Source organism: Primulina eburnea, unplaced genomic scaffold (genome assembly GCF_022965805.1).
Source record: "Primulina eburnea isolate SZY01 unplaced genomic scaffold, ASM2296580v1 ctg1357_ERROPOS1256773, whole genome shotgun sequence".
In the NCBI taxonomy this organism is placed as follows: domain Eukaryota; kingdom Viridiplantae; phylum Streptophyta; class Magnoliopsida; order Lamiales; family Gesneriaceae; genus Primulina; species Primulina eburnea.
Genome location: NW_027330879.1, coordinates 52,911 through 67,850, shown reverse-complemented (window position 1 = coordinate 67,850; position 14,940 = coordinate 52,911). Strand labels below are relative to the sequence as shown.

The window sequence follows — 14,940 nt, the reverse complement described above, 5'->3', positions numbered from 1 at the left end:
ATTACCCCGGGATTTCGAGGATTTGTTATCCCAGGCAGATAAATATATCAACATGGAAGAGGCGCAGAAACAAGAGAGAGGAGCTGGGAGGCGAATGTATTAGAAGCGGCCTTTCCATCCCTTCTGGGAAGAAGGGATATCATCAAGGAAACGAGCTTTTAGCCGGGCAGACAATGAGAAAACATTATCCTCAATCCGGCAACGAAGAAATAATGTAAAATAAGGGGGTTAGTGAAAAGATTGTGCATTTTGAAAAGGATATAGACTGAGGCCATAATCCGAAAAGAACTGGGGTACAATTGGTTCACAGAGACACCAAAGAACTTGGCAACCTCGACATAGAAGGAGGGAATGGGAAATCAAAGGCCATTTCTAACCTGGTCCCGAAAGAAATTAGTGAAAGCAGGGGGAGGGTTATCAGCCCTATCAGAGGGGCCGTGAATCAAAATTAGGAAAGAAAAAGGGATGAAACCAAGAGCCCAAAGTTCTTCGTCGGCTCCTGAGCGCAGAGTGCTGCTCATGGAAGAGAACCAAGGAACTCCAGGAATCTCGGAGGGAGAGGGGCTGGAATCTCGTGCCTTACCCTTGCCCTTTTCCAGAGCTCGGGAGGGGCCAGAAACAGAGGGTTTGATTTTTAGTTTTTTAGGTTTTGAGGAAAGGTGGACGTAAGAGCGCTTTTGGGAGGGGAAAGAAAGGAGATCAGAGCGCATCGCGGTGGACTCGTAGCCAGACGAGCCTCGTACATTTGCTCCGGAGGTAGAGGAGGTGGAATGAGACATTTTCAAAATATAAAAGTGAGGGGACTTGCGAGTTGTTTGGAACTCTGGAGACGGTAGTGATCGCGAGAGAATGAGAGAATACAAGAGCAAAGAAAGTGACAAGTGAAGAGGGTTCATCGTTTTATATAAGTGAAGGGGAGTTATCTCAACCGTTGATCTAAAGATAATCAGACGATCAGGATGCATCTTGGGAATTGTGCAGGGATATGAAAATACAGCTCGGAATACGAATTGTATCAGACTGTTTACCTTCTCGGAATTCGAAGCATTTTGGGCCATTCAGATTCTAGGACACACGTCATCGTGACATCAGTCCTACAAACTCGAGAAAATGAAACGACAAAAATCTTCCAAGCCCGGAGGCATAAAGCACCGGCGTCTTCTTCCAAGTCCTGGAGACATGATGCCCCGACGTTTTTATAACAAGAATTAATTATCTTTCTGGTGAAGTCCAAGCATGACTAACCGGGACAGCGAGTATGATTTTAGCCCAACTATTTAGAGAGGGAATGGGGATATCCCCCGCGGAGGCCCGGGTTGTGGATATCAAATGATCTCAGGTCATGGATCAGATTAGGAGAAGTTTTTGGCCAATGTAACAGATAATCTGGCAAATATAGGCCTGAGACATCATCTCCCCGGGCTACCAGAAGCCGGCTTCCAGACAAGCTCTTGGTGATGGCTTCTACTCGGGCTACCTCGATAGCACTCGAGTGCACAAGTATGAGATACCTTATATTTGGTAGTCATTAATGTCAGAATCATAGGGATTTGGCGTATCAGAAAATTTGTCTGAAAGTAGGGTATGGACAACTACCTTGCTATAATTAGTAGTTGGATACTGATAACAAGGTCATCATTGACTTTCTTGCTATAAATATCAAGTTTGCTCAAACTTTAAAAGGGGGATACATTCATTCACATACATATTGCCAACAACATTTACTACAAGATTTGAGCGTCGAAGTGGTCATGTCGGAGAATCTTCTAGCGCCAATTAACGTTATTTCTTTCTTGAGAGTGTAGGTCCAGGTGTCCAGGCAAGTATCTCCAGCTCATCATCACGACCCGGTGTAATCGCCCACTAAGCTCGCACCTGATTCACCCGATCATCATCAATAATCATAACAGCAAAACAATATACTAAATATAAGGAGAAAATATATGGCAACGGTTGACTGAGTATCTCAAAGCAATATAAGGGCATCCGCATCCGTTCTCATTAATCCATGTTAATAACTCTCCATCTCCTCAAAAATTATGGGGTCCACGAGCCACATATTCATTACATTAACACTTTCTCATTATTAACACATACCCACATTCATTTAATATCAACTTTCATTATTTATGGGTCCCACTGTCCACTTACTCTCTTTTTTTATTTTAAATTATTTCAATATCTTTCTAATAGTTTTAAAATTTTACAACAAATATTACTAAAAATAAATAGTATTATTATTTTAAAAATAACTTAATTCCAATATTCATTAAAATATTATTAAGAAATGAAAAAAAAGTTGGAGATTAAAACTAGACATTGGATAATTTCAAAAGAGCCGTTGGTGAATAATTTTGCCGTTTGAAAAGAGCCGTTGGTGATTCCGTTCGGGAGATTTTCTTCAGAACATGCCTTAATTAGCGCAAAAACCGTCGCAAATACTTTCATTAAAAAAACAGTCGCAAGTAACGACGATTTTCAAGTTGCGACTGTTTACGAAAAACCGTCGCTATTTGCGAAATAATGTCGTTCATTCTGATGAATTTCTTGGCTGTCATGTCACCCAAAATTAATAACTTCTACACCCACATTGGTGCATGAACATTAATGGGCGTTAATAATCACTCATTAATGCACCAATGTGGGTGCCCTAACAAATATGATGTAACTAATTATTGAAAATATGGACAAAATTGATGGGTGAAAATCATTTTTTACATAAAAATTAAAATTAATCCGTCTGTAATTATGGTCAACTGTATCCTAAAAGTTCATTGGCGAATATGAAATTAAGGCATACTTTTGAAAATTTTGGAATGATATTTAAAGATATTAGCCCAAATAAATACTTCAAAAAACAAAATTTTCTGGGATACTATTTGAGATTTTAAGAAAATGGCCAAACACAGAAAACTTCAAGTTAAGTCTTAATAACAAATGAGATTTCAGTTCATAATTTAAAAGTAAATTATTTAATTCAAAGTAATGCACTAACATCGCCAAACATTATATATGCAATTCTATTAAAAGAATTGTTGTAATTTTACATACAAAAAAGAATTACAGTACTTGTACTTATTATTGGTATAGCAAAGAAATTCATCTAAAAATACAGGTAAGAAGATGAGTCCAATCTGTTTGTGTTGTCTCTAGACAAAATCGACCGAGCTTCGGTGATCGATCGAGGGGGCTCCAAATCCTTTTCTTGCAAAGCATTGCCAAGCAATCTCTGCATCTCAGATGCATATATGTCATCCAGAATCTAAAAAGAAATAAGTCAAAGAGAGCAATACAAATTAATGATTTTGTTTTCATAAAGATAGTAATATTTCCTTGTTTATGTACAACGTCTTTTGGATTACTTACAACAAGAGCATGATATGATCCGGTATACCAAACTCGATTCTCTTTCCTGCCCTCCAGAAACTTCAGTACAATCTAATAACAGGAATCAGGAAACTTCTTGAACTCAAAATGGTGGAACTAATGATGAAGAAAGAATGTAGTATAATATAGGATTCTCATGATTCGAGCATCAAGAGGTCAGGTACACGTTGAAATGCTCTCATAGGGCTAAAACTCCACAAATCTCTCATGCTTAAGAATAGAATAATCTCTATTTGTAATGGAGTAAATTTATTGGTACATGGGGTAGGAAAATCATAGAAAGAAGCATACTTCTTAGTTTACCTGTCCCATTTTATCCCAAAAAGCACGAGTGGCTGCGACAAATATTTGACTTGTAAAAGATTCGTGTAAATGGGATATGGAGTCAGAGAGTTGTGTGCTCAGCAGTTGCATCCTCTCACGGATTTCAGATTCCCCATCTGCTTCCTTTGTATCTTCCAAGATCCTTTGAAGCCTTGTACTTCTATTAGCTTGCAACTGTAATAATTTACTCGAATATGTGTTACCTTACCACTTGCTTACACAATACAAAAGGAGGGCATGTAAACCTTAGCATAATGCATTTGGATACTTGGGTAAGGGTTACCGGTTTTTTGGAAATAAGGATCACATGTACAATTCTTGAAGCTTAAACAATTTCAAGTTTACAAAGCATTCTCTGCAGTTATGAAGTTGAAGAAGCTTTGTGGTGAAACTCTAAGTCACTATATGGAATAAAGTTTGATCTTATTTTAAAGTCGAAGCCTATAAAGTTGAAAATCGAGATGAAATCTAATCTTTAGCATATTAGTCCATCTCTAAAACTAAACAAATTCAGAGATAAAAAATGGCTTACGTTCGCTGCAAGCTTGACCACAATAGCTTGGACATAATTCTTGTACTTTGTCCTTAAGAGGACTGTAATAGCATTCATTTGTTCCCCAAAAGTTGACTTACTGTCTCCATTCATTGGCAAATAGGATGCCCATGACTTCAGTTTGTCCTCAATCCTACAGTGAAGCACGTCTAGAATTCTCTTCATTGTGTTCAGAAATATTCCGAGCTGCCAAACACAAATAAAAGGAACGGTCAAATCTATTCTTTCTTCTACCAATTCTGAGGTGAAAATAAATTGCAGAAGCTCAACTCACCTGGCTAGGAATGGAATAGTAAGTGGTTGATTGCCTTCTTGCCAATTTCTGAACTTGCATGCCAAGTCTTTTTGGGATGCTATCTTTTAAAGGAGTCAAAATGTCATTATATTGCCTTTCCATTGCCTTGATTATTGCTCTTTCAACATTTGCAGCAGCCTATAAAATATGAACCAATGAAATGTAAATACAACTTTGTGTGCACAAAAAATGATAATAGAATGTGTATATGAATGTCAGGGAAAAAAACGCCTGTGTACTAAAGATGGAACCTCACATTCTCCAAAATCAATGTGTACTGAGGCCATCTGTTGATCACAACTTCATACTCCACAAGCATTTTTGTCATTTTCTCAAACATATCCTCAGCAAAGGGAGAGGTTGAATATATTGTAACTACCCCGGACCAAGGTACCTGCAATTGAAAGTTCAATAAGCAGCAATATTATAGACCTAAACTCCTAAAGGCAGAAAGCTGCACCAAAAATCAGCCGAGAATATGATGCACAGATGATAGTCTAATAAGTAAGAAGAGGTACCTTTTCAGCTTTGCAAAGATCAAGAAAGGTCAGTTGTAAATCTTGTATCCAGACCATTATGTAATCGTCATACAACTCTCGGGAGTTGACACCGCCTTGGACTGGGCTGAATTTATAAATTTACATGTTAACAAATTATCAGTGTAAAAGTTTCAGTAAAGTATTTTCTAAAACTGAAATTATTGAAAATCTCAGGCCAAAAAACAAGGGGTAATGAGATAGTAAACCTGATATTCCACAACTCAAGGCTCCTCTCGAATTCTGACATTGCTATCAGAAGATCGTTCACGTGTGGCATGGGACTTGATGGAGGCCATGTAGCTAAGAAACTTTTGAGCCTTTTGCACAATTCCGTGCTATACACTGATGAGGTTATGCTCGACAGGTCTATGGAACTAAAAATGGCAGATGATATTGCTTCATATTAGCAGCTTATATATGCGGCACACAAATAAATCGATAGTTGAAATTGTCTAACATCAAATTTGATACCTAGGAAATATGTGTTGATTGTGTATCTTGATGTCAGCCTGGATTTCTTTGCTTATGTTGATACAGAGATTCTTCATTTTGGAGTAGGCTGTGCAGATTGAACCAGAATCCATGACAAAGCCATCTGAGTTGCTTGATACAAGCTCATCAGTTTCAAACATGTGTTTTCGACATCGTTTTGTTGCTGCCATCTGGAAAAGTTGCCATTTACTTAGTTGTCTGGTTCCAAAAAGATATAAAAAATGCAACAAAGCCAGATATATTTCCAATTTGGTAAAATATACCTGTAAATATTTTCTCAGCATAGTCTGAGAATCTTGAGCAAGAATATCGTGAAGAAGCGTATACACTTGAACAGCAGGAACTAGTGCCGGTGCTGCAGTTTCTAATATTGGACCTGATACGTCAACCAATCCAGTTGGAGATTTTTCATCTAGTGACTTGTAATTCCAAAATGTTGCTGAGAGAAGACTCTCAACTTGCGTCTCACAATCCAACAAAATACTTTTCTGTGAATCCATGTACCACAAGAAGTGAGGAGGCATTAGCGGAGTATATATATATATATATATATATATATATATATATATATATATATATATAGTATGTTAAGCTTTGTATTATAATCTTATGGCCATCTCTAATCTGGCACGGGTTTTATTTTGTCCACTCTCGGAAAAATTCGACATAATTGGATTAAACATTTCCTGGATCTACGATAATTCATGAATGATGTGATTATCGAGCTTCTTGAGGTACTTACTTCTTGTCTCGTTAGGATTCTCTCATTCCTGGCCTTCATGACAGGCACAAGCAACTCATGCACAAGCTCTAAGCAATCTTTTGTGGGAGTGGCAACATTCATCACATAAGAGAGATATCTGTGTAAATTAATGTAAATGGATAAACGTGATTTTTATAACACTGTTAGGGAACTGAAATTTACAATGTACCAAACAAATCAGTACCTTAGTTTAGTATATGAATCTGAAACTCCATAATACTCGGCAAATTCTTTCAAAATCCACTTCCATGGCCCTCCTACTCTTAAATTTCGTGCATGAAACTGTTCGGCACGCATAGCAGCCTCAAGCAACAGATCGTATGCTAGGGTCTCTACTATAGACCCACTCTATTACATTTCAATGGGCAACTATAAATGTTAGATCACATTGCTGAATTTATATATGTTAATGAATGGAAAATATTGTCACTTTTTCCAGGAACTGCTTGAATTAAGTGTTGATAATGCATTGCATTTTCATTACCAAACAATATGTTACCTTCAGAGCCACTGTCTCGTCACTCGTAAATGTGCTACCCATAGAGAGCAAAACTTTCCCCGCACATTCATTATCATTAAGATGAATAGGCCACCATCGAATTCTATCATTCTGCATAATGTTAGTTAGTATTAGATTGCCACTAGAACTTTAATGATAATAATGACGCCTATGTTGCAACAGCACTTACGGGGTTGTCGGTCAAGGATGAAATTGGAATTGTGGCAAAACCTTGAGTATTTCTCTTTACATCTTGGACTTCAAGTAGAAGCGTATCTGCTTGGCTCTCTGGAAAACTGAAATCCAATCTATCTGTGATTAGTTTCTCTAGGAATACATTCTAAATATAAATCATCATATAAGAACGTAATTGGCAGCTTACAAATCATGATATTCACCACTCCCAGGCCTCAATGAGATGACAGAGCTTTGTTCCATTTCATTCTCCTCAACTAAACTTTTCAGGTGAACCAAGCACACCATTGATTCTGTGGATAAATTTGACAAAATAGTAATTAAGATAATGTGACACATCAAAATCCATTTTTTAAAATTTAATAGTGTGGTGCATGAGCCATGAGCGGGTACTATGTAGTTGAACTTCTACGACATAAGATAAAATCTGATTATGTTTAAGGAGTTCCCCTGACACGCGTTTACAGTCCATGTCTTCCTTTTAGATATTATCTCTTAAATGTGTACATATTCTTGAAGGATCTCTAAGACCTCCCACCCCTCTAAAGGTTTAAACTGTATCTTATGTTGAAGGTTTATTCGCATCCTTCTCAAGCAAAGACGAGATAATTTTTAGGCTTCCTCAGTTATTTCTTCCACTGCAATAGGTAAAGGGGGGCCTTTATTTCTTAAACCAGGTATCATAACTAAATTCTGAACAACTATAATTCTTAGCAAAAAGAATTCACAAATAAACATTAAAGGAGGACAGACCTTCAGATGACATTGAGAATGGACTGAGCTTGAGAGAATTAATTTTATGCTTGACCACTGATGAAACATGTCGGACATAATCTGCCCCAGCTGGTATGTATAGTGCACTTCTCATTGAATTCGTGTCCTTCAACTTTCGTCTTGGTATAACTCGTAGCTTTTTCACTAGAATAATTAGCATACTGATAATTAGTTGTCATTACGTTGTATTGCAACTTTTCATGGAACAAAAAATGTATATCAACGTTAAAAACATCTCCAGCCTCTCATATCTTTTACATTAGAGAAGGATAAAAAAGTCACAAATTCTCATGCTTTGTACATAAAATATAGCAGATGCAACTATTTTGGGAATTATGAACTCTACTAGGACAATCTTGTCATAAGAAAGTAAAGCCCCCTCATACTAATTTATATACCAATTAAAGCTTTACAGTAGTTGCAAATTTTTCTTCTAGTAATAGTGTGGAAAAGTCCAAACCTTCCACGCGAATCTTCCCAACTATCCTTTTCACTTTCGAAGGTATTGTTTGTTCTGTGGTGTTACTGTTGCTTTCTGCTGCTTGTGCGCCTCGAGGTTGTAACAGTAGCTTGTGTAGTCTGAGCAAGGAAAAATTGCTTCATACTCTCTTATATAATGTAACTGGCGAATTTACATAGACACCAGAAACAGTAAGTACGAAATCTGTAGACTTACCCAAAGGCATTCCGAAGAAGCAGGCATTCATCACGCAGAAATTCTGGCGCCTCTGCAAAGCCTCTTGCCCATGAATTTAAGCATAGGCGAATGCAGGCATCATAAGCTACAAGAGCTTGCCATGCATTTTGCCCACTGTCGTAAAAAAAAAAAAGTAGTACCTTCTCAGAAATCTTCATGTCTTAGTCAAACTGGTATCTAATATCCATGATGAAATTAAGAGACCGAGAAAAAAAATGGGAGGAGCACGACAAGGCCATCTAAATACAGGTGGTAACAACCATAGCCCAAAGAGATATTGGTCAATCAATTATGCAAACTTCTGCTTGCAAATTCAAGTGTTGAACAGTTGTTGGGCAGCTTGCATTCACTTGTCCTACTCGGACCAAAACCAATTTTAAATCTATAGTCTTTCCTATTTCAGATTTAAAGAAAACATGAATATGGAGCAACTGCAAGCACAACATCTAATAGGTAAGATCACATATAAAAATGAATAAACGAGTAAATCCATAACCTTGCATCATAATGTGGAGTAAATGAGTTTGCAAGATAGCCAGAGGCTGGAGGTTCTCTTTCCGAAAGTTTTTCTTCATCATTCCTGGGAAGTGTGACAACGAAATACAATGGGCATGAGTGATAAACAAAAGCTCTTTAATATCTCTCCTGCTAAAGTACCATACCTTTTATCCACCTCACTGTTCAGAGATCCATCTCCTGGACACGAAAACTTTACCGTATTACTAGATAAACTCCGTTCACATACTTCATGTAGATCATCATTATGTTTCTCACTTCCAGCTTCAGAATGTAAGTCACTATTACTGTCCAAAACAGGCGGCGCACTGGGTGTTCCCAAGTCCAAGGCATCATTTAGTTTACCAACTGGTGTACCCTGCATTTGTTTTTACTAATATGTGAACCCATTAACTGGTAAGATTCAAATCAATAGCTCATTTTTCTGTCCACAGAGAATCTTACACCATGTTCTTGATCTGATTTTGATTGTTAGCAATTGCTATTACAAGAAAAAATGGTGACTAATGCTTACATAAGCACTGTGAGGTTGGACTTTGTTGTTCAACCGAACCGTATATCCTCGCACACTCCCTGGAATTTCAATACAAAGATTCTCTTTCAACAACCCTCTATTTATAGTAGATGCATTTTTTCCATCATTGAATTTTTTCCTCAAATTGGGAATGAACATCTCTTCATCGGAATCCTCAAGCACTGGCTTATCCAAGCCATCTTCATCAGAGTGCTCCGGGGCAGAACCAACACTCTCGGTTTCATCGTTATCCTTGTAATAATCAGAGTCATCGTCATTGCTATCAACACTTAGAGTGACCGTATTGACAGGTTTAATAAGATCAGAATGAAATTTCAGCGGAGGCAGAGAATGGGAAGATGCAAAACTACTTGAACTCAAGGCTAGTGGTGATCTGGGAAGATGGTACTTTTGGTCTAGCTTTTCAATCAAAGGCGATCTTGTTTCACGTTGCTCCACATCCGTCGATCCCTGCGGGCAATTGAGTCCAGAGATGAAACTTCAAAACCAAATTCAACTCTCACTCTAAGTCAAATTTATTAACACAGTCCTCTTCAAATGCAATTTTTTTCCTTTACTGGGCTGAAAATATATCAGCTTAATACACATAGAAACGTACAAAAAATCTCATTCCAAAAGAAAAGGCATACTTCTCCAACAAAAACAAACAAGAAACGCTGCAATTTTGGTGGGTCATCGAAAAGTTACCTTCTTGATCCAGTTTATGGCACTGGCATCTAAACCTTCGGTAAACATGATGAATCAATGGCACACAATGAGTAATAATACTGACAGAATGAAGAAGAGAATTTGTTTGTGAAGTTCGGGTATATGAGGAAAAGAGCCCGCAGACTAAAAAATAGCGTAGAGGATGAGCCGAGCTCTGACCGGTGGCCGTAATACGCAACGGCTAGTTTGAAAATTAGCTCATTTGTAAATATTATTTAATTATGGATGGACGGACCCATTTTAGTATTTATACCATTTAAAGTGTGCTAAAATGCGCGGATCGCCTAAGTGGTGCTCATGCACTTAGCGGTAGCTTACCCTCCTGATTTTTACTAGGATTTAATAAATATAATTTTTTAAAAAAAAAAATTGTTTGACATATTTTTTAATCAATTTTTATAAAATAGAAAAATATGTTATCATTTTGAGTTTGAATCCAATATACAGAAAGTATTGGAGAAATAGAAAGATAAACAAGAAAAAATAGTTTATGTAAAAAGAGAAAAAAAAACCGTCTTGAGACCGCCATTGAATGCCTATCGCTTTTTGAAACACGGCTATTTAGACGAAGGGTAGAAAATAAAATACATTTTTTTTATTAATATTATTATCAAATTTTATTTTATTTTTAGAAGTGGGAGATTGATTAGTTTAAATAGTTAGGGTGAACGAGGTCGTAGGTAATCTTCCTTCTGATGCCAAGGAATGGGCCAATAGTGGCCTCGTAATGGTATAGTTGAGATTTCTTTCTTTTAGGGTCGGACGCGCGCTCCACGTGAGTGTTTTGGCTGTGGCCAAATAGGGCAATCCTCCGACAAGCTTAGGCAAACCATGTAAATTACACTTATTTAACTATAAATGTTCCCATAAAATTTCGTAGATTCTAAGTTTTCAAATTGTGATTACATGTTTAAATAAAATTAAATAGAAATATAAAATTTTAAGAATATGTCTTTTTGATACGGTCTCAGAGACAAGTCAACCTACTGATATTCATAATAAAAAGTAGTTTTTTTAGCATAAAAAGTAATATTTTTTCATGGATGACTCACATAAGAGATCTGTTTCACAAAATACGACTCGTAAGACCGTTTCACACAACCTTTAAAATCGAAAATAATTTTGAATATAGTAAAATATTGTTATTTTATTCTATCCATACCTTTTAACGCAACTCTGTAATGGAAAGCATTTGAAGCTTTGGTGGTTGTATTTAATGAGGTTGGGGGGATATTGTTTTTGAATGTCATAATTCAAAAAATATCTTAATTTCTAATTTTCTTGACAAGCTAATTCACTTCTTAACTTGTTTGGGTGGGTTTCTAGTGCTTAAAAAAGCACTTATTTAAGTTGAAATTAGAGCTTTTTTAAAAACCCTATTTTATAGCTTTTTCCACTAGCTTTTTCAATAACCTAAAAAAAACATCCACCAGTAGCCTCCTCTCAATCTTTTCTCCATTCTTCTACAAGGTACAATTTTTTTTTCCGTCGAGATTTTTGTTCGTTCATTTTTTTCTGCTTTCTTTTTGCTGCAGAATCTACACTCCCTATTGTTTTTTTATGTTTTATTTTTTGAATATAAAATGTATTCGAAGTTAACTCCTAAACGAGGATTATCAAATCCAAGTCAATTACCTAGATATACGATTGAGACTGTTGAACCTGGATTTGTTGTTTATGAGAATAATAAGGCGGATTGGACTGATCAGAATACCGAAATATTTTTAAAAATTTGTGAGGAAGAAATTGAATCCGGCAATAAGCCTACCAAACATTTAAACAAAACGGGGTACACAAATTTAGTTTCAAAATTTCATGAGAGAACGAGAGTTTCTTTGAATAAAAAACAATTCAAAAATAAATGAGATTCTATGAGAAAATATTTTGCACTGTGGGCACAACTTATTGGAAATAATGAGACTGGCCTTGGTTGGGATCATAACAAGATGACCGTGCAAGCTAATAATAGTTGGTGGGAGGATAAGATTAAGGTACATAATTTATATACTACATTTTAAATTTTTAATCAATTATTTTTATTTATTTTTTGTTACGTTGCAAATTACAGGAAAATCCCGAATATGCAAAGTTTAGATTGAGGGGACCCAAGAATTTAGATTTATTGGAAAAGATATTTAAAGGTTCCATAGCAACTGGCTATGCTGCAATAGCACCATCAGAGGATCAACCAATTCATAATAATTTCAACGATGATACAAATGATTGGAATGTTCTGTTAGATGGAGAGTTTCAAAGTGATGTTTATATTAATGTTGAAAGCCACGAATTTATGGAAAACTCAACAATGAGAGCTGACAACTCTATGCAGGAAAAGAAGAGAAAAAGAAGGGAGAGTGGGGAAAAAAGAGGTCCCATTGTCACTAGGTTAGCCGATCAACTTGATCGTGTCCTTCAAGAATTTGAGACTCAAAAGTCTATACACGAAACACCAAAAGATGATCCATGTAGCATTGAAAATTGTCTGGAGATTCTTCGTAGTTTGCCTGATATGGTGGTTGGCAGTTAGCAATTCTTCATAGTTACTAGAGTTTTGGGTAAAAACCATAATAGGCAAACATTTATCGGATTGAAGGACTCGGAACTGCAGCTTGGTTGGGCAAAGACATTCACTAAAGATGATTTGAAGCGTTATTAACATGAGTTATGTTTTTAGGAAAAATACTTGAATAATGCACTTGTTTTTTTTCTTTTATTGATTGATGAGTCAACTTTACTAAGTAGTATGTTTAAATTTTTAATGCAATAATCTAAAACTTTCAATGTTTATTGTTTTTTTTATATATTTATCTTTATTCATATATTTTCACAGGATGTCTTCGAGTTCAGGTTCCACTATATCAGATAACTCTGATGCATCAAGTGATTCCGACATTTCCGTTGATTCTATTAGAAATACACATGTCTCTAAGAAAAGAATGGTTTTGTTATCCTTGTGTGGTGTTACGAATTATGTTCTGAAATATATTGTTAAAGAAAAATGTAGAACATCGTGGTTATCAGGGTCTCAATGGGTGGCAGAGATATTGAATGGTAATGAGACACGATGCTTTGAAATGTTTAGAATGAGGAAACATGTTTTTTTATAAAATGTGTGACGATCTACTCCAAAAATATAGCTTACAGCCAACAAAAGGAGTTGATATCTATGAAAAGGTGGGATTATTTTTGTACATGATGGGTCAACCTGCTTCAGTTAGAAATATTCAAGAGCGTTTTCAACACTCAGGAGAAACTGTTTCAAGACAGTTTCACAGCGTTTTAGAGTCCATATGGAAGTTGTCGAGAGATATCATCAAACCATCGATCTTAATTTTACAGATGTCCCTGAATATATTAAGAATGACAAAAGATATTGGCCTTATTTTAAAGATTGCATAGGGGCTATTGATGGCACACATATATGCATTCGTGTTCCGCCTAGCAAGCAAATAGATTTCATTGGAAGAAAAGGGTATACTTCAACAAATGTTATGGTTGTATGCGACTTCGACATGTGCTTTACTTTTGTATGGGCTGGTTGGGAAGGTTCTGCTCATGATTCTAAAATTTTTAAAGAGGCTATGCGCAGAGAGAGATTGCATTTTCTACTCCCACCTGAAGGTTTGATATTAATATATCTTATATGTTTTTTTAAATAATTGTTAGATAAATATTTACACTTTAACTCTTATTTTTTGCAGGTAAATATTATTTAGTTGATACAGGTTATCCTACTTTCAAAGGCTTTATGGTACCGTATAAAGATACTAGATATCATTTACCTCAATTTCGATTGGCTCCAAAGTCCAGATCAAAAAACGAAGTATTTAATTATCATCATTCCAGTTTAAGGACGGTTATTGAAAGAACATTTGGAGTGTGCAAAGCAAGATGGAAGGTATTACAAAATATGCCCACATTTTGTCTAGATACTCAATTTAAAATTATAGTGGAATGTTTTGCTTTACACAATTTCATAAGGCGATATGATGCGGCTGGAGATATTCTTGAACAACTCGAAAATATTGATGATTTACAAGAAATCGAGCAAGATGGTGAAAATTTTTATGTCCATGACAGAGGTACGAGATGGCAAGAGCCAACACAAGAAAATATTACGGAAATGAAAGAATTGAGAGATGACATAAGAAATTCACTGCCAATACAAGGTCGACATTGAACTATTAGTTTTTATTTAAATAAATTAAAGTAGAATGTAAACATTAACAATTGTTATTAACAATTGTTTTTATGGTTTTTGAAATTTCAATATTTTATTGTTTTGGTATGGATTTAATTATTATATTTATACATCACATTTGTTTAGAAATCCGTATAAAATATATATATAAATTAATGAGTTAAAAAAGCACTTTAATGATATGTATCCAAACACATTTATTAATTTAAAAAGTGCTTTTTTATCTATTCGTCCAAACACAATATTAACACAACTTTTACTTTAAAAAACACTTTTAAAAGCCAACTTAAAAAAGCACTTTTTTAATCAAAAAACTTTTGATACCAAACGGGCTCAATATAAGCAAGAGCTTGTATATCGAAAAGTTGTGTCAAAATTTGTACCTAAGAGGTATATATAGATGAGGGAAACCAAATAATTTGAGACAAGATTCTACCTTAATTATGTTACTGTAATCTTTAA

General features: G+C 35.7%; 2 protein-coding genes across 2 annotated transcripts; one reads left to right on the top strand and one right to left on the bottom strand.

Annotated features, from left to right (window-relative positions):
- Window positions 1-3,007: 3,007 nt before the first annotated feature.
- Window positions 3,008-10,441, bottom strand: LOC140820689 (uncharacterized). The gene is made up of 22 exons (XM_073181017.1): window positions 10,257-10,441; window positions 9,549-10,019; window positions 9,181-9,392; window positions 9,015-9,098; window positions 8,498-8,632; window positions 8,282-8,400; window positions 7,801-7,965; window positions 7,235-7,340; window positions 7,043-7,148; window positions 6,853-6,963; window positions 6,538-6,701; window positions 6,333-6,450; window positions 5,854-6,078; window positions 5,570-5,760; window positions 5,305-5,472; window positions 5,078-5,183; window positions 4,816-4,953; window positions 4,539-4,697; window positions 4,244-4,450; window positions 3,691-3,885; window positions 3,367-3,438; window positions 3,008-3,262 (listed from the first exon to the last, which is right to left on the bottom strand). The coding sequence occupies exons 1-22, from the start codon at window positions 10,302-10,304 to the stop codon at window positions 3,104-3,106; spliced, it is 3,459 nt and encodes a 1,152-aa protein (XP_073037118.1). The 5' UTR covers window positions 10,305-10,441; the 3' UTR covers window positions 3,008-3,103.
- Window positions 10,442-12,148: 1,707 nt separating this feature from the next.
- LOC140820683 (uncharacterized) lies at window positions 12,149-14,457 on the top strand. Its single transcript, XM_073181004.1, has 5 exons — window positions 12,149-12,268; window positions 12,346-12,799; window positions 13,125-13,328; window positions 13,668-13,898; window positions 13,979-14,457. The coding sequence occupies exons 1-5, from the start codon at window positions 12,149-12,151 to the stop codon at window positions 14,455-14,457; spliced, it is 1,488 nt and encodes a 495-aa protein (XP_073037105.1).
- The last annotated feature ends 483 nt before the right edge of the window (window positions 14,458-14,940 follow it).

Excerpts from the sequence above, each read along its gene's own strand:
- LOC140820689 (XM_073181017.1), bottom strand. The coding sequence starts at position 10,304 with ATGTTTACCGAAGGTTTAGATGCCAGTGCCATAAACTGGATCAAGAAG. Across the intron at positions 6,964-7,042 it reads CATCCTTGACCGACAACCCC|AATGATAGAATTCGATGGTG; the intron begins GTAAGTGCTGTT and ends AACATTATGCAG. Across the intron at positions 6,702-6,852 it reads ACGAGACAGTGGCTCTGAAG|AGTGGGTCTATAGTAGAGAC; the intron begins GTAACATATTGT and ends GAAATGTAATAG.
- LOC140820683 (XM_073181004.1), top strand. The coding sequence starts at position 12,149 with ATGAGAAAATATTTTGCACTGTGGGCACAACTTATTGGAAATAATGAG. Across the intron at positions 12,269-12,345 it reads GGTGGGAGGATAAGATTAAG|GAAAATCCCGAATATGCAAA; the intron begins GTACATAATTTA and ends TGCAAATTACAG. Across the intron at positions 12,800-13,124 it reads GCCTGATATGGTGGTTGGCA|GTTCCACTATATCAGATAAC; the intron begins GTTAGCAATTCT and ends CTTCGAGTTCAG.